The sequence below is a fragment of the Zootoca vivipara genome, chromosome 8 (genome assembly GCF_965207765.1).
Source record: "Zootoca vivipara chromosome 8, rZooViv2.hap1.1, whole genome shotgun sequence".
Lineage (NCBI taxonomy): Eukaryota > Metazoa > Chordata > Lepidosauria > Squamata > Lacertidae > Zootoca > Zootoca vivipara.
Window position 1 is genome coordinate 84,597,361 of NC_142591.1, and position 17,873 is coordinate 84,615,233.

General features: G+C 47.4%; 1 protein-coding gene across 1 annotated transcript; it reads left to right on the forward strand.

Moving 5' to 3' along the window:
* Positions 1–2,049: 2,049 nt before the first annotated feature.
* Positions 2,050–7,891, forward strand: LOC118089828 (prostate stem cell antigen). The gene is made up of 3 exons (XM_035124820.2): positions 2,050–2,101; positions 6,062–6,169; positions 6,847–7,891. The coding sequence occupies exons 1-3, from the start codon at positions 2,050–2,052 to the stop codon at positions 7,059–7,061; spliced, it is 375 nt and encodes a 124-aa protein (XP_034980711.1). The 3' UTR covers positions 7,062–7,891.
* Positions 7,892–17,873: the final 9,982 nt, after the last annotated feature.

Consider the following 17,873-nt stretch of genomic DNA (forward strand, 5'->3'; position numbering starts at 1 on the left):
GAAATAGGCTATGGCAATTGATGCTGTTGATGATTATAGCTTATCCACACAGGTCTACTGTCATCAGTAGAGCCACACACAAGAGTAGCTGAAACACAAGGACTATTACTGCCTCTATTACCGTTTGCATTGCATAAATGTTGACTCTGTGAAAGCCAAAGTGGTGTTTACAGCTATGAGCTTAGAATGTTGTCAAAATCCTTCACCAAGGGAGACCCAAATTTGGCCGCAAGAAAGAACGGATCTCCGTAACACATGCAAATTGAGCAAATACACATAATTTCACTCGTTTCACATTATTTGCTCGCCGAATTTCCAACATTCATTCAGCTTCTATGGGTAACCTCAATGATCATAAAAAGCTGGGGACATGAGTAGACCTGCATAGAACTGCACTGAATGCTAGAGTAACAGAGAGATTAAAACAACAACAACAACAACAACAACAACAACAACAACAACCTTACGCCAAACTATGTAGAGTCTGAACAAACATGTCTTGGTCTCATCTGCTACAGACAGTTCTTATGTTGTTATAGCATTGCTTAAGAACATAAAAGAGCTTGCTGGATCAGGCCAATGGCTCATCTAGTCCAATCTCCTGTTCTCACAGGGCCCAAGCAGATGCCTCTATTGGGAAACCCACAAGCAGGATTCAAGCACAAAAGCCCTCTCCCTCCCTGTGATTTCCAGCAACTGGGATTCACAAGCATTTACTGAGAAGTCAGAGCATGCTAGCCATCACTACTAGCAGCCATTGATAGCCCATCGCTCCCTGGAATTTGTCTTTTAAAGCCGTGTAAGTTGGTGGCGATTTTTGCCTCCTGCAGGAGCGAGTTCCATAGTTTAGAAACACTCTTTGTTTCTAAGATTTCAGCGCAATTCCAATCATATTTCCACAACCTTAAGTACAATGGTACCTCGGTTTTCAAACGTAATCGATTCCAGAAGACCATTCAACTTCTGAAACGTTACCTCGGTTTTCAAACGTAATCAATTCCAGAAGACCATTCAACTTCTGAAACGTTCAAAAACCGAGGCGCAAAGGGTGGTCTGCAAATTCAGTGGAGAAAATTGGGGGGGGGACTTCAGCAGAAGTCATTCGACTTCCGGGGCACGTTCGAAAACAGAAGCATTTACTTCCGGGTTTTCAGCATTCGAAAACCAAAACGTTTGGTTTCTGAGACGTTCGACAACCAAGGTACCACTACTATAAAGTTGATTTCTTTAAAGGAGAAAAAGAAACTCGGGAAATAGCCATTCTGCAGCAGTTGACCTGTGGCTTTTTCAGTGTGTGTGGCATCGTGGCAAACACGCCGTGATTCCACATGGTTTGTGGCTGGGAGTCTTCATCTGGGCATTGCAGGGGCATTGCATAGGACTCTACCGTCCTATGACTGTATGCAGTCCTCCTCTTGGGTCCAACCAGCTCTTCCTCTGGCTCCTTTGGATACCAACTCCTGATGGTAGCATGCTAGCAGCAAGGCTTGTGGACTTTGCACTGCTTTAAGGTGTCTTAAGGTGTGGAAATTTCTTTCAGGTATAGATAAAGCTTAACCTCTTATGACTTAGATGCCCTCGAGGATCCTCCAACCCTAATCCCAGATCGAATTTGGCGGCTCATAATGGGCATATATGAAAGCCAACAGACCAAGGTATGCCGGTCTGGGTGGATAAAGCGAGTGTCATCGCTTAGACATGTGAGCAGGAGAAATCTCACCCGCCCTGATCAAGGAGGGAGGGGACCATTTGCCCCCCAAAATACCCACCACACCCTATGCCCACCTCATTTTTCATCTGCTTAGTTCCACTGCTGTGCTCTGACTTGCCTAAGGGCACTGCAGGGACAGGCAGGGGAACTTCTGTCTGAAGAGGAGGGTTGCTGATAACCTCACATTCCTGGTGAGAAGAAGCCCCATTGGTCCTGCCAGAAGCTGGACATGATCCTCCCAGTCTCATATGGGCCAACAGTTACTTTTCAGAGTATATAAAGCAGCCCCAAGAAGTGAGGATGTTCCGTTCCCCGTGCAGCGAAGACATCCACCAGCGATGAAGGCCCTTCTGATCTTTGTGGTGGCTGGGAGCTTCTTCATCCAGCTGAGTAAGTCTTTCAGGTGGTCTTTCTGCATTCTGGGCGTATTTCTTCTAGGAAACTCAGCTCCACCAGGGTGTGAGCTGTCAAAACCTCACTTCATCCTTCAGAAGCCAACCAGAGCCAGTGGAGTGGAGTGGAGTGGTTAAAGCTTCGGACTAAGACCTGGGAGTTGTTGTTGTTTAGTCGTTTAGTCGTGTCTGACTCTTCATGACCCCATGGACCAGAGCACGCCAGGCACTCCTGTCTTCCACTGCCTCCCGCAGTTTGGTCAGACTCATGTTGGTAGCTTCGAGAACACTGTCCAACCATCTCGTCCTCTGTCGTCCCCTTCTCCTTGTGCCCTCCATCTTTCCCAACATCAGGGTCTTTTCCAGGGAGTCTTCCATGGGACTCTCAAGAGTCTCCTCCAGCACCATAATTCAAAAGCATCAATTCTTCAGTGACCAGCCTTCTTTATGGTCCAGCTCTCACCTGGAAGACCAGGATTCAAATCCTCACTCTGCCATGAAGCTCACTGGGTGACCTTGGGCCGGTCACTGCCTCTCTGCCTAACCTACCTCACAGGGTTGTTGCAGGGATTAAATAAGGAGCGGGAGAACCTCGTATGCCACCTTGAGCTCCTTGGAGGGAAAGGTGGGATATAAATGCAATAAATAAATGTATTGATCAATTGATCGATCGACTGCATTGCATTTATATCCCATCTTTTTTCTCTCTAAAGGGGATCAAAGTGGCAAAAATGATTCTCAACCTCCCCATTTAATGCCCACAGCAACTCTGTGAGGTGATTTGGGTTGGGAGACAGGGATTGGCACCAAGGTCACCCAGTGAGCTTCACAATGCCCAAGTGAGGATTGAAACTCTGGTCTCTAGCACTTGGAAGGTAAAGACCTCCAAAAAATAACTTAAACGAGTTTGCTCCCAAAGCCCTTATTAGGTTATTTCCTGTTAACATTCGCTGAGCATTCTCTGAAACTTTGACTCTTAATCAAACATTTGAGACGGGAATTTTACAAATGCCTCAAACGTCAATATTTGCCAGAGTTTTATCATTGGCGTGCAATGGAATTTGGCATGTTACGGTCTTTGATATTTGGCATGCAAGATACTGTCATTGGAAATTACTGCATTAGATACTTGGCACCAGAGATGGGGCAGAAATTCAATTTGGTTCACATTGAAAGCAGAGCCTAACTACCAATTTGCACTTTCTGAAACAATCTGTGGACGGAAATCAAGCCGTCCTTCAGAATCCGCACTTCTCCAGATTTTGAAATGCAGCTCTCCAGCCAAACAATACGTTGTTGTTTTTTTAAAAAAAAACCAGACTAGGGTAAGGTGTGCATAAAAATGGATATATACAGGAATTTGGGAGGGAGGATTCTGCTATCCTGCTTGCTCTACATGTCACAATTTCTCCCCCCAACCCCCACCCCAGGCCTCCCTTTCTCTCACCAATAGCTCCCCTCAAAAATGACAATTTTATCTCTTCTCCTCAACTTCTGAACCCACAAAGGGTTCTGATATCTTCCCCAGCATCACCCCCTGGCCACCCTCTCTCCCACCCAGAGTTTTCCCTAAAGGACAATGATGTCTGCAGTCTGTCTGTCTGTCTGTCTGTCTGTCTGTCTCTCTCTCTCTCTCTCTCACACACACACACACACACACTCTCACACACACACATACAAAACCTATCAGAAACAGCCTTCCTCAGTACTAGGAGTAAGAGAGGGAGGAGAGCCCCCCTTCTAGCTGGTCATGGCCGCACCTCTTCCTCCTCCCGAGGTGACCCATTCAAGCTCTGAGGCATATCCTTGCAAGGGCCTGCTTCCAAGTCTCAGCTCAGCCCTTGTGCCTCTTACCCCTCCTGGTGGCTCAGACTGTCATTACAGCATGGCAACGATCTAGCGCAGATATAGTATAGAGGGAAGTGATATTCAGACATTCATTCCAATGGGGGGAAATTGGTTTGCAGACCTATGTGTACTAGGTTTAAAATTGCATTGTAAAATGTGCATATTTTGGCAGAGACATCCTGTGCCCTAACACACAGGAGTCAAGCCAAAGAACATGTCAACTGATTTACCCCTGCTTCCCCTTAACTGTTTTGTTTTCCCTGGTTTATTTTTTGATTATAAGATTGTCAAGGCACACTCCTATCCTCTTGTACTCACGCAAAGCACCATGAACACTGATAGGCTATGTATCCATTAATAAATACTAAAGAGATCTTGATTGGTGCCAGGGAGGATGTAAGATTGTTCTTGAACTCTCTCTAACATATCAGCTTTTTCTTTGGCGATCACTCGTAGCTGAGTAAGATTGTCTTCCATAAACACGGTTTTAACAGTGAGTCCGTAAGTGATTGTGGAGGGAAATTCTGGATCCACACGTCCTTCCACAGTGGGGACATTGGTTTCCAAGCAGGAGTTGATCACGGTGTGGATTTGCCAAGCGTGCCTTCCTCTTAGCACGTTTCTCCCTTGCGTCCTGAGTTCGAGTGTCTTCAAAGCCCATGCCACCTTTGGTTGTTCTCCAACTGGAGCGCTCGCAGGCCAATGTTTCCCAGTTGTCGGTGTTTATACTACATTTTTTTAGATTTGCCTTGAGACAGTCTTTTAACCTCTTTTGTTGACCACCAGCATGACGCTTTCCATTTTTAAGTTCGGAATAGAGTAGTTGCTTTGGAAGACGATCATCAGGCATCCGCACAACATGACTAACATATCTGATATGGAAGCTGACAGCTGTCTGGTGTTGATTGACCCGTAACCTTACAAAAAAAAGCATAAAACAATCATTAAGAAATATTAACAACAATAATTGAAGACTGAAAAGTTAACATAACAATAGACTAAAAACAGCTTAAAACTTGCGGCAGTTTCCTAAACCTTTGGTAGACTTGCCCGGTGCTTTTTTTTTTCCTGGGGGGGACGCAGGGGGACGCAAACCCCTAAACATTTTGTGAATCTATGTTTGACCTCATTGAGGGGCAGTATTTCAATATGAGTAGGAAAGTGAGAGTACCCCTAAACTTTTTTTTTTAAAAAAAGAGAAAAAGCACTGGACTTGCCTAAACAAAAAAGTTTTTAGCAGGTTTCAAAAAGAGTACTGTACACTGAAGACACTTGCCTGGTATTATTAGTGAGCAGTGATCCTTAGCATGAATCTTACTTACATATTCTGTTGAAAAATATCGGCTGATGAAGACTATTACGAAATAGTAGTATCATTCCGGAGACACTGTTGTTTTGAAGCTTTTGAGACGTCTTCCGTTAAAACTTTTGAAAGACTATTGTGAGACTGTCCTTAGACATCTGTTTTATTGAACCGTCCTCGCTACCACTCTGTTATATTGTACATGTGAACTTTGATTGGCTTATTCCTATAATTTGAATGATACCATTATTGGATTATGGGACTCAGGTGGCACTGTGGGCTAAACCACAGAGTCTAGGGCTTGCTGATCAGAAGGTCGGCGGTTCGAATCCCTGCATCGGGGTGAGCTCCTGTTGCTCGGTCCCAGCTCCTGCCAACCTAGCAGTTCGAAAGCACATTAAAGTGCAAGTAGATAAATAGGGACCGCTCCAGCGGGAAAGTAAACAGCGTTTCCGTGCGCTGCTCTGGTTCACCAGAAGCAGCTTTGTCATGCTGGCCACATGACCCGGAAGCTGTCTGCGGACAAACTATAGAGCGAGATGAGTGCCGCAACCCCAGAGTCGGACACGACTGGACCTGATGGTCAGGGGCCCCTTTACCTTTACCTATTATTGGATTATATATTCTCTACTAACTATTAGCCTACATGTTGTGTTTGAATTGTTGTGATTGGTTCTTATTGCACCACAGGGGTTTGTTTTGGTATTAATAGGCAGGCATTTTGAAAGTATAGGTGCAGCCACACTTGTAAGGTAGACTTCTTCTGCTTGTTCCTTCCCCCCATTAAACTGTTTTCCTCTCTTATAGCTGGTTCACTGAAGTGTTACACCTGCAACACCCAGGTCAACAACAACAACTGCAAAGGACAACAAAACTGTGATGGAATTGGACAAGTATGCAAAACAGATGTCATTGGTAAGACAATTTCTTAGGCGTCCTCCTTCCTCCTTCTGTTGGGTTTTCTTATTCCTTCCTCAATTCCTCAAATATTGGAACCAAACTGTTAAGAAATCCTGCTTTCAAAAGCCCCCTTTTTAATACAAAATTGGCAAGAAAGGCAATTCTTTCTCTGTTTCCTCTGATTTTCACTATTCTTAATTTTGCAATTTTTAAAAATATATATAAAATATCATTTTTATTCATTTTAAGTTGGAGGCAGCAATGCTTCCGAATACCAGTTGCCGGAAACTGCGGCTGGAGAGGAGAACACTCTTGGTGTCCAATCCTGCTTGCATAGGGCTGCCATACGTCCAGATTTTCACAGACATTACCAAGATTTCAAATTGACATCCGGGGGGATTTCCAAAAGGCGGCGCTCTATCCTGGATCTTAGACAAGTCAATCGGAAAATTGCATTTATTTGGCGGTTTTGCAAATAAAAAAGCTCAACCACTTGAGGGGCAACCCTATGCTTGCAGGTTTCCCACTGTTTGGTGAGAACAGGATTCTGAACCAGATCCAGCAGACTCTTCTAACGTTCTTCTGTTCTCCAAGCTGCTCTCCATCAGAGTAGACCACACTGAGCCAACAGGCCAGTGGAATGTCAACTTTCCCCTCCCTGGCGTGACCTGCTCTGCCGATCTTCTTTCTAGGTGTCGTGGGCCTTTTCAACGTCATCTCGAAAGAATGCACCGCGTCCTGCGATCCTTACTTCAGCGACTTCAAGGTGGGAAGGAGGAATGTTTCCTGCTGCACCAGCGACCTCTGCAACGTCAACGGGGCCTCCGGCTTCAGGATGGGTTACGTCCAAGTGGCCTTGGCTCTTTTCGCCAGCCTTGCCTGCATCCTTCTCAGAAGCAGGCTCTGAGGAGAGGGCTGCGTGTGTAGCTGTACAGAAGAGAAACCAAATCTAGATTCTTTCCCACTAAAGTCACATTCAGAACCATAGCTGACGCTACCACTGCATAGATCTGTTGAACGGCGTGGACGGGTCTCTGCTTCTGCGAATGTGGGTGTCTTTCTAGAGTTACTCATTAGGGATTGTGGGAGTTGCTGGGCACACCCAAACCCCATTCTGGTGTAGGGCATAGATGTCGGCCAGCTTGATTATTCTTCAGGTGTCCTAGCAAATATTAGAAAATAGAATTGTAGAGTTGGAAGGCACCCTGGGGGTCATCTAGTCCAACCCTCTTCAATGCAGGAATCACAGCTAAAGAACCCATCTGTTTGAAAACCTCCAACGAAGAAAAGTCCATCACCTCCCGAGATCGTCCATTCCACTATCAAACAGCTCTGTCAGAAAGTTCTTCCTCGTATTTAAGTTGAAATCTCCTTTATTATGATTTAAATCCATTCATTTGAGTCCTACCCTCCAGAGCAGGAGGAAACAGGCTTATTGCATCATCCATATGACAGCCCCATAGATTTTTGATCATACAATATTTAAATAGATTTTGGCTGATGGTGTCCCAGTTTTCTATTACAAGCAGGGCTGTTCACCAACCCTTTGCAAGCTCAAAAGCTGGGAATTGTGCAATCAAGTTAAATGCCACTTCTGAGTGATGTTGACAGACAGGAGTACCTTTCACTTGAGCAGAGATTATCTTACCTGCTGCTCACCTTGTGAGTGAGCATCCTCATGTGGTCTAGCGACAGAGCTCTCTCAAAAATGGATTTTTGAAACATGGTCTTCTAAAAACTCCCAACAGCCTAGGAAGCAAATCATCATACCTAGATGTTGCAGCTCTAAGCTCTAAAATATTTGGGATGCACTTCCCTCTAGCAAAGTTTCCCGATAGGATTGGGGGAGTAAACTCACTTGTGAATGGTCTGTAGCACTTCAGACTGCAAATAGTTCATGGGCGTAGGCAGGGGGGCAGGAGGGGGCAGTTGCCCCCCCTAGAAGCAGGGCAGCTGGCCAGCCTGCCCCACTGCCCGCCGTCGCCCGGTGCCGTCTCCCTTCTCCCTGGCTGGCTGTGGGGCGGGTGGAGGGAAAGCCCCAGAGCCGCGCAAAGCATTTGGCTGGCTTTCCCTCCACCCGCCCCACAGCCAGCAAGGGAGAAGGGAGACGTCCCTTCTAGCTGGGCGGATCCTGGCGCCCCTGATTTCGGGCTGATCCTGGTGCCCCCTCACCCCTGCCGATTGCGGAGGGGGAGAAGGGGGTCGGAGCAGCCCGATTTCGGGCTGATTCTGGCGCCCCCTCGCCCCTGAACGATCATGGATTTCCTTGCCCCACTGTGGCCCCTCCCCCTGTGCCTTGGCCTCACCCCTTGCCCCCCCCTAATTTTGATCCTGGCTACGCCCCTGAGATAGTTAGATGTTGGACTGCTCCTGCGTGGAGGATGAGAATTAAGAATACCAGAAGAGCCTGCTGGATCAGGCCAGTGGTCCATTAAGTCCAGTGACCAACCAGATGCCTCTACCGGGAAACCCAGAAGCAAGATCTGAGCATAAGATCCCCTCCTGTGGTTTCCAGCAACTGGTGTTGTAATGCACTGCTATCTCTGACTATGGAGGCAGAGAACAGCTATTGCAGCTGCTAGCAGAGGCTCAAGACTCCCGAGTCCCATGGGGGATAGAAAGGGAAAACTGGGAATCAATATTTTACAGCAATGGTGATGGGGTTGAGGGTTTTAGGCAGCGGGGGGGGGGGTCTGGGAAGGAAGCAGGCAAGGCAGAAAGGGAAGGAGGAAAATAAAAAAGGAGGTGTGATTAGGGATGGGGGACGAATTCAATTCATTCTGGATTTCAAGGCAAACATACATAATTTGCCCTTTTTGGAACAATATAGGAGCTGAAATACAGCCAGCCTTCAAAGGGAGCACTTTGCTGAATTTTGCAATGTGGGTCTCTAGCTCAGCAATGTGTACTGGGATTAATATACAGTGGTACATCTACTTACGAATTTAATGCGTTCCGAACACACATTTGTAAGTTGAAAAAAATTGTAAGTCGAATCCCATAGGAATGCATTGGGAGAAAAGATTCGTAAGTAGAAGCAACCCTATCTAAAAATTTGTAAGTAGAAAAAATCCTATCTAAACCGCATCCAAGATGGCGGACGGAGCTCCATTCGTAAGTAGAAACATTTGTAAGTAGAGTTATTCGTAAGTAGAGGCACCACTGTAATAGGGTAGAATGTGGATACAAATGCATCTGCTGGTGAAAATAACTTACAAAAATGCAAGGTTGTGAAAATTGTTCTGCAAACACGTGTGTACATGAAAGTCACACGAAAAAGGCTTGTGAGTCTTCATGGGGAATTATTTGTATTGTTGGGTTTAAGATCGGGGAAATGAGAAATCGAGAGAAACCGAAATTGACAGATTAACTGCTACCCCCCACAGCACGGTGGGCTTCCTTGCAGCCTTTTGGCAACTTCTCCCCAAAACAAACAGGCCACTCTAGATAAGGAATAAGAAGAAATGAAGCAGTTTTCATATTATCAGGCTTTGACTCCCTGCCCAGACATTACGGTTGATCCTGTGTTGTGTTTCCTTCTTCTTTGCATTTGTATTCTTAGTTGCAAACTACCCAAAAGCATCCTACCTTGATGAGCAGCACAGAAAACCTTTATTAAATAAATTAATAAAGAATACGATTTTGAAGGATCTCTACACGGTGACAATTGTGACTATTTTCCTTCAACGTCGAGGAGGGCCAACATATCCCAAAGATGTACCCCCTTCAACCAACTCACTGCACCCAAAACTCTCACAGCGTTCCTACAAATTCAAAAGTTTGCTTTGAGCAATTTCACTATCTTCTCCCTAGCTCACGGGTAGGCAAACTAAGGCCCAGGGCCCGGATCCGGCCCAATCGCCTTCTAAATCCGGCCCGCGGAATCAGCGTGTTTTTACATGAGTAGAATGTGTCCTTTTATTTAAAATGTATCACTGGGTTATTTGTGGGGAATAGAAATTCATTCTTCCCCCCCCCAAAAAAAGTCCGGCCCCCCACAAGGTCTGAGGGACAGTGGACCGGCCCCCTGCTGAAAAAGTTTGCTGACCCCTGCCCTAGCTGGAAGTTTTCAGCATTGACACAATGTGATGAGATGGGACTAATAGTTAGAGAGACATTCCTGGCAATCTGGAGACTATCTCCTACCATTAACTCCCATTGATGAACCATCAGCTGTTATTAAGCGATTGACCTTTGAAAGGATGGCCATATAGCACCCATAAAACCATTTGGCCTGTGATCATAAATAGCTGCAAAGGCGGGTGGGTTGAGGGAGTGCTTTCCAGGAGACCAATACGTTCTCCTTGAGGACACTGGGTCATCAACCTTCCTATTGCAGGAATTTAATGTTAGCATCTTTAACTGGGTTCCAGAGTTTGATCTGGAAGCTCCGCAAAACATCCCTTTTTTACTGGTTCTTAGAAGTGTGTCTCTTGCCAGGCGTACAATGCAATCAGAACAAAGGAGGCCATGATTGACACAAGCTTTATGGCTATTGAATGATAAATGCACGCAGCTCAACACAAGCAACAAAAGGATAAAATCACACAAGCATGTAAAGAATGAACAAGAGGAATTTCTTACGCAGCAGAGATTAAAAGTAGTAGGGGTGACCTGTCAGCCAAGTGTCTTACACATGACATGGGTAGGCAAACTAAGGCCCGGGGGCTGGATGTGGCCCAATCGGCTTCTAAATCCGGCCCTTAGACGGTCCAGGAATCAGTGTGTTTTTACACGAGTAGAATGTGTGCTTTTATTTAAAATGCATCTCTGGGTTATTTGTGGGGCATAGGAATTCGTTCATTATTATTTTTACAAAATATAGTTCGGCCCCCCACATGGTCTGAGGGACAGTGGACTGGCCCCCTGCTGAAAAACTTTGCTGACCCCTGGTCTTACACTTGCCAGCTCATAGCCCAGAGGGTTAGTTCAGGGCTGCAAGGTTTTAAGGATTCTTCAATGCCACCTCCCCAAATGCCCCCAATCATGGCCACCAAGGGCACCAATTATAGGGGGCGGAAGGGGCTTTGGCCCCCTCAATATAGGACAAGCACCTGGGAGCTGGGCAGGGTGGGGTGTGTCATGTAACACAGGACCCCCTCGATGTAGGTGGCAAGTCGGCACTCTTGATGGCCAGAGGAAGGGAGGGAGACTGCAGCCAAGGAAATAAGTTGCCAAGGAACTTTTCTCCAACTTTGGCTCTAGCTAATTCAGAAGAAGAAGAACCGAAGGTGGGCCTGGCTGCTGGATCAGGCCAGAGGCTCATCTGGTCCAAAATCCTGTTCTCACTGTGGTCAGCCTGATGCCTCCGGGAGACCCGAAAGCCAGACCGTAGTGTGACAGCATTCTCCCCAATGGTGACTCTATGGGGGATCTGATTCCGTGGGATTCAAATTGCAATGCAACAAAATGCAAGGAAGAAAAGAAGCAATGAAAAGACAATTAAAAACCATGCGGCATATGGTGCAGCACATTAAAAAGGTAAAGGACGAGAAGTCCAGTCAAAGGCGACTCCGGGGTTGTGGCGCTCATCTCACTTTTCAGGCCAAGGGAGCCGGAGTTTGTCCGCAGACAGCTTTCCGGGTCATGTGGCCAGCATGACTAAGGCACTTCTGGCGCAACGGGACACCGGGAAGGAAACCAGAGTGCACAGAAATGCCTTTTACCTCCCTGCCGCAGCGGTACCTATTTATCTACATGCACTGTTGTTCTTTCAAACTGCTAGATTGACAGGAGCTGGGACAGAGCATCGGAAGCTCACCCCGTCATGGGGATTTGAACCGCCGACCTTCTGATGGGCAAGCCCAAGAGGCTCAGTGGTTTAGACCGCAGCGCCACCCACTTCCCCATGGCAGCACATTGTATTAATCAAAACAGGCAGGAAACCCAGCCAGATGTATGGACAATACATAATAATAATAATATTATTATTATTATTATTATTATTATTATTATTATTGATCCACCAAGATCCTCAGCAATTCTCAAGTGGTCCATGAAGGGTGGGGGAGTTGGGAACGCTGCCTGAAAGCAAATGTTGCTCAAGAAACAGCTCTATCTGTGTGAGCATGCACCTCTCCTTCCAAGGATGCGGTGGGCACACATAAGAACATGAGAAGAGCCTGCTGGATCAGGCCAATGACCCATCTAGCGCATCACCCAGGGGCCAACCAGATGCCAATAGGAAACCCTCAAGCACGTCCTGAGCAGAAGAGCCACTTTCTCCTCCTGTGACTTCCTGTGGGATTCAGAAGCCTTGCAGCCTCCAATGGCAGAGCAGAGCCATTGTGACTGGCAGCCAGTGAGACCCTCCCCCTGGGGTTCATGCTGGAGTGGCAGCCTGTGATCTTCTGCATACAAAGCAGGTGTTCTACCACTGCAAAGTCCCCAAGTTCGCCAGGAAAACCGGGACATGCCATTTTTTTTACCGCAAGAGAACTGCTGCCATGATCTCACACGATTTCATGACGCCATTCCTCCCCAAGGAAAGCTTTTGGGGGGGCTGCAATCTCATGCGGTGCCCCCCAAATGTGCATTCTTTGGCTTTGTGCCCCCCCCCAAAAAAACCCTCAGGGTGGAAACCACACTGCGAAATTGCACGAGATCACAGCAACCCAAATGGCCACCATGTTCTCGTGATAAAGAACGGGAAGATGGCGCCCAGGAATATGGTGTCCCGGATTTTGGCTTCAAAGTGTTGGCTGCAGTAGTCGACACTGATCCTGCATTGCAAGGGGTTGGACTAGATGAATACCGAGGTCCCTCCCAGCCCTGTGATTCTGTGAGAGACAAAGGCTCTGACCTTGCACAAGGCAGCCTTCCTTCGTTGCAGCCAAATTCATCTTACCTGTCAAAGCGAGGTATTGTTTCATATGGCCTGTTACCCTTTAACATTTCCCCATGGCTCTTTATTAGTCACACAGACACTCCGGATCGAGACTCTAGGGTCCAGTGATTTTGCCGCCTGGTGCAGAGTCTCAGTGGGTGGTCTTACGCAAGTGGAGAGGGCTGCAGGCGGTGCAATGGGTGGCGGTGCAAAGGGAGAGGCGACATTCTGCCTGAGCGGCTTGGAAAAACACCAGCCAGCCTGCAACACCTTGCCCCAGGGAACCCGGGTGACTGTATCGTGGCCCTTGCCTCGTCACCCAAACAAGAGGAAGAAGGTTCTATTGTTCCACGTCATTCTCCCTGGCAGAAACCGAGAGCCGTTTTACAAATGCCTGACGAAAATTGAGCCCTGCCCTTTCGTTACGAAACCCAAACACTTATGAATGCAAACTTTAATACCCCCAGAGGGAACATTAAGCCCAGAGCTATTTTTTTTTCCAGCCAGAACTCACCGGAACTCGGTTCTGGCACCTGTCAAAGTGGGCCCCATTGCTATTGTAAGAGAACAAGGAAGGTGGAAAGTTCTTGCACCTCTTTTTCTAGAAAAATAGCACTGATTAAGTCCCTTTCCAAGTTCACATGGAGATATCGCAGAAATATTGCTGCATTGAGCTTGACAAAAATGGTCAAGAAGGTGGATTCTGCACGTGCTTTGGAGGGAAGTGAGGGGCAGATGGGGTTGTCAGCCTGGGAAGGGAGCCCAGCCCTCAACCTCTGCTGCATTGTAGGGTACCTTCAAGAGAAGGAAAGGCTAAGGAGTAAATCTGGAGTCCCTAAGACAGTTGGATGGGGCCTTGTTCATCTCCTTCTAGCAACTCCTGCAGCCAAGCTAGTGCCAAACATTTTTGCTCTGCTTTCCTTTGGACCACAACAGCGAGGCAGAGAGGGGCGGGGGCTTATCGCCTTGGCAGCCCAGGACCTCCACACACACTTCCCAGGCTTGCTAACGTAGCGGTTTGACCTTGCCCTCGGTGATGCACTCCATTGTCTTTTGAGTCAGACGGATGCCAACAATTGCTCTAGTTATCTCCCACTTGGACTACTGCAATGCGCTCTACATGGGGCTACCTTTGAAGGTGACCCAGAAACTGCAACTAATCCAGGATGCGGCAACTAGACTGGTGACTGGGAGTGGCTGCCGAGGCAATATAGCACCAGTCCTGAAAGACCTACATAGGCTCCCAGAATATTTCTGATCACAATTCAAAGTGTTGGTGCTGACCATTAAAGCCTTAAACGGCCTCGGCCCAGTAGACCTGAAGGAGCGTCTCCACCACTATCGTTCAGCCCGGACACTGAGGTCCAGCTCCAAGGGCTTTCTGGCGGTTCCCACCCTTCAAGAATTGAGGTTACAGGGAACCAGGCAGAGGGCCTTCTCAGTGGTGGCGCCCGCCCTGTTGAACGCGCTCCCATCAGATGTCAAGGAAATAAACAACTATCTGACTTTTAGAAGACATCTGAAGGCAGCCCTGTAGAGGGAAGTTTTTAATGTTTGATTGTGCTCTTAATATTCTGTTGGGAGCCACCCAGAGTGGCTGGGGGAACCCAGCCAGATGGGTGGGGTATAAATAATAAATTATTATTATTATTATTATTATTATTATTATTATTATTACTACTACTACTACTACATCTTTTCCCCTCTCTCTCCCTGTCCACCCACCACCACCCGAGGCCCACCTTCAAAAGTATGAGCAACCTTCAAAAACCCCAAAGTGGCAGATTCTGCCTTTCCCTCGAAGTCACTGCCTTACATTCTCCCCCCCCCCCACTGATGCAAATAAATGTGCCATTGTCATTCCTTTTGCTTCCAAGGTTCGGGCACAAGTAGAGCAGAGGTTGGCGGCACAGAAATGCAGGTAGGAAGGGGGATGCAATGGAGTATCCTGGCAGTGGACAGGGCTGACTGACTGGAACGTCAGGCGGGAGCAATCCACATTAGAGCATGGTTTTATAGTTTAAAATGCTGGCGAGTCTTAGGTCAAACATGGATGCTGGTCCCATCATCACCCCTTCCCAATTGACAAGCACTGGGACTGGAGGGGACATTCTGCTCTGGAAAAACACTAGCTGGACTTCTCCAATCCATAAACCACGGACTGACCTGAGTTTAATGGACCTGTTTCATAACTTCTCCCCAAGGCTGCTGAGATAAGGCAGGCGTTTCAGGACCCCAGGACCTGGGAAATTATGACCTCTGATAATGCAGGAGGGTTTTTTTTACCCCAGAAGACAGGGTTTACACGATTTCCATCACGAAATCTTTACAGAATCCGCTTACATTGTGTGTTTCGATCTCCTGCTCAGAGCTCAGCATAAGAGCAGGAGAAGAGCCTGTTGGATCAGGCCAATGGCCCATCTTGTCCAGCCTCCTGTTCTCATGGTAAGCAACCAAGTGCCTGTGTGGGGAACCAGCAAGCAGGATTCGAACCTGAGAGCAGCAATCTCATTTCCTGTGGTTTCCAGCAATGGGCATTCAGAAGTATTGTGGTAGCACAGCAGAACCACCACTGCACAAAATGTGATGGATGCAAACATACCTTTTAGCTGACTGCATACTGAATGTTTTATTCTGACTTGTATGGTAGGAATTGTGGCCTGTTCACTAACAAGTCCACCCACCTGTCAAATCTGGTCCATTGGGTGGGGTGGGTGGAGAAGATAAAGATCTGGGTCACTGCCCAGATCCAGTCTCCCCAACCCTGGATTAAAGGGTTTAGTGAATGGCTCAAGCAGAAGAAATGGGTTTTATTAATTTCAACCACTGTGATCAAGCAGCAATGTGAGGTATCGGGCAGTCTCTGAGATATCCCAGATCCAAGTTGCTAAGGACCTTGAAAATTAATACAAGACCCTTAAACTGGGCCAGGTAGCATATGGGCAGCCTGTGGAAAAATGTCAGAACTGGTCTCATACCCTCCAATATTTGGTCTTGCACTCTGGTATGAGCCAACTGACTTGCACCACTAGGCAGTACGAGAAAACACCCGGCTTTTGGTCCCGCGCTTTGGTGTGGCCTGAGCACGGGAGCCAAAATGCAACCTCCTAAACTGGAGAGGTTTCTGTCAATCCGGATTGTCCCCCTTAAAATGGAACAGATGTGTATTATGCCATCTGCCCCCATCAACAGTCTAACCGGCGTGTTTTGCACCAGCTGTAGTCTCCAAGAGTGGACCCACATAGAGCCCATTGCAGTAATACAGCCTTGAGGTTACTGGAGGATGAATTGTGCATTTGAATGATTTGAAGGAAGAGAAAGAGATACTGTATATTCCTGCGTATAAGACTACAGTACTTTTTAACCCAGGAAAATCTTCTCAAAAGTCGGGGGTCATCTCATACGCCGGGTCGTATTTCTTATACGACGAGTATATCACAAACTCTATATTTTAACTGGAAAAGTTGGGGGGGGGTCGTCTTATACGCCCAGTCGTCTTATATGCCGGAATATATGGTAAAACTCTTAGGAGGTAGCTTCAGGATTAGGGGTCAGCAAGGGAGAATGGGAGGTGTGGTTTCAGAAAACAGAGGTTCTTCCAGTTTTCTGAGGATGGTTGAGTTGGAGGAGTGGAGGTCCCAGGGCAGGGAAATGTGAGGGGGGGGAGCCATGAAAAGTGCTGGATACAGAAGGGTCTAATTCAGGCATCCTCAAACTTCAGCCCTCCAGATGTTTTGGACTACAATTCCCATCTTCCCTGACTACTGGTCCTGTTAGTTAGGGATCATGGGAGCTGTAGGCCAAAACATCTGGAGGGCCGCAGTTTGGGGATGTCTGGTCTAATTAATCTCAAGAACACAATAGTAGTCTGCTGGATCAGGCCAACGGCCCATCTAGTCCAGCATCCTGTTCTCGCAATGGCCAACCAGATGCATCTTTGTGGAAACCAGCAAGCAGGATTTGAATTCTAGACCACTCTCTATACGGCTTCCACTTACCACTGGGCAATAGCTAAGATCAATTCTTGCAGGCTCCATATGGTCTCGATTTATATTGATTATTCACAGTAGTGCAGTAATTTCCCTTCTACCTCAGTCACAGCAGCCAACAGGGCCAGCTTACCCATAGGGGCTAGGGGTGCGGGGCACCTGGGCGCCGGGCTCTCAGGGGCGCCGGGACGGGGCCAAGATTTAGAGTCTGGGGATTGAAGAGCCAGGCCAGCCTACAGCTGTGCCAAGCAGTGCAGAGCCTGTTGGAGTGCCGCAGGCTTTTTTGCTGCGGGCACTGAGGCAGCCAGCCAGCTACGCCCTCCTGCGCACCTGTGATTGGTGGGCCATCGAGAGGCCTCCCCAGCACACGCACACTGCTCACAGGAGGCGCACAGCTTCCCTTCCAAGCCTCTGTGGGGATTGCTCTCCTCCCTCCACCCGCAGCGTCATGGGAGAGAGTTGCGTGCCACCCCCCCCCCAAAAAAAGCTCAACAACTCTGAGCTGCCCCCTAAAAGAAGCTCAACAACTTTGGCCTGCCCCCCCAAAAAAATAAATAAATTGGGGGTGCCGGGCAGTTTTTTTGCACCCCTGCGCCAGGTATGCTAAAGACGGCCCTGGCAGCCAATATGGAGAAATGATCTTAACACTTTGGATCGAAGCAGACCTTGCGTGGATGTGAGCTGAATCTGTACCGTAAAATATTTCCCAAGCCTGTGTTGATGCCATGTGGACAACTGCATGCAAGACTTAACATCTGTGCCTGAATTCCTCCCGGAAGACAACTCTTGGTTGCTCTTTTTTATTTTATTTTTAAAAAACACAATAAAACAATAAAGTTTGTAATGAAAATTTTAAACAATTCTTGCAGGCTCTTTGCTGCTCCTCATATTTTTGGTGGAGACT

What these genes read in the sequence shown, in the direction of transcription:
- LOC118089828 (XM_035124820.2), top strand. Translation starts at nt 2,050, where the DNA reads ATGAAGGCCCTTCTGATCTTTGTGGTGGCTGGGAGCTTCTTCATCCAG. An exon ending in GAGCTTCTTCATCCAGCTGA is followed by an intron (nt 2,102 to 6,061) that starts GTAAGTCTTTCA and finishes CCTCTCTTATAG; the next exon opens with CTGGTTCACTGAAGTGTTAC. An exon ending in ATGCAAAACAGATGTCATTG is followed by an intron (nt 6,170 to 6,846) that starts GTAAGACAATTT and finishes TCTTCTTTCTAG; the next exon opens with GTGTCGTGGGCCTTTTCAAC.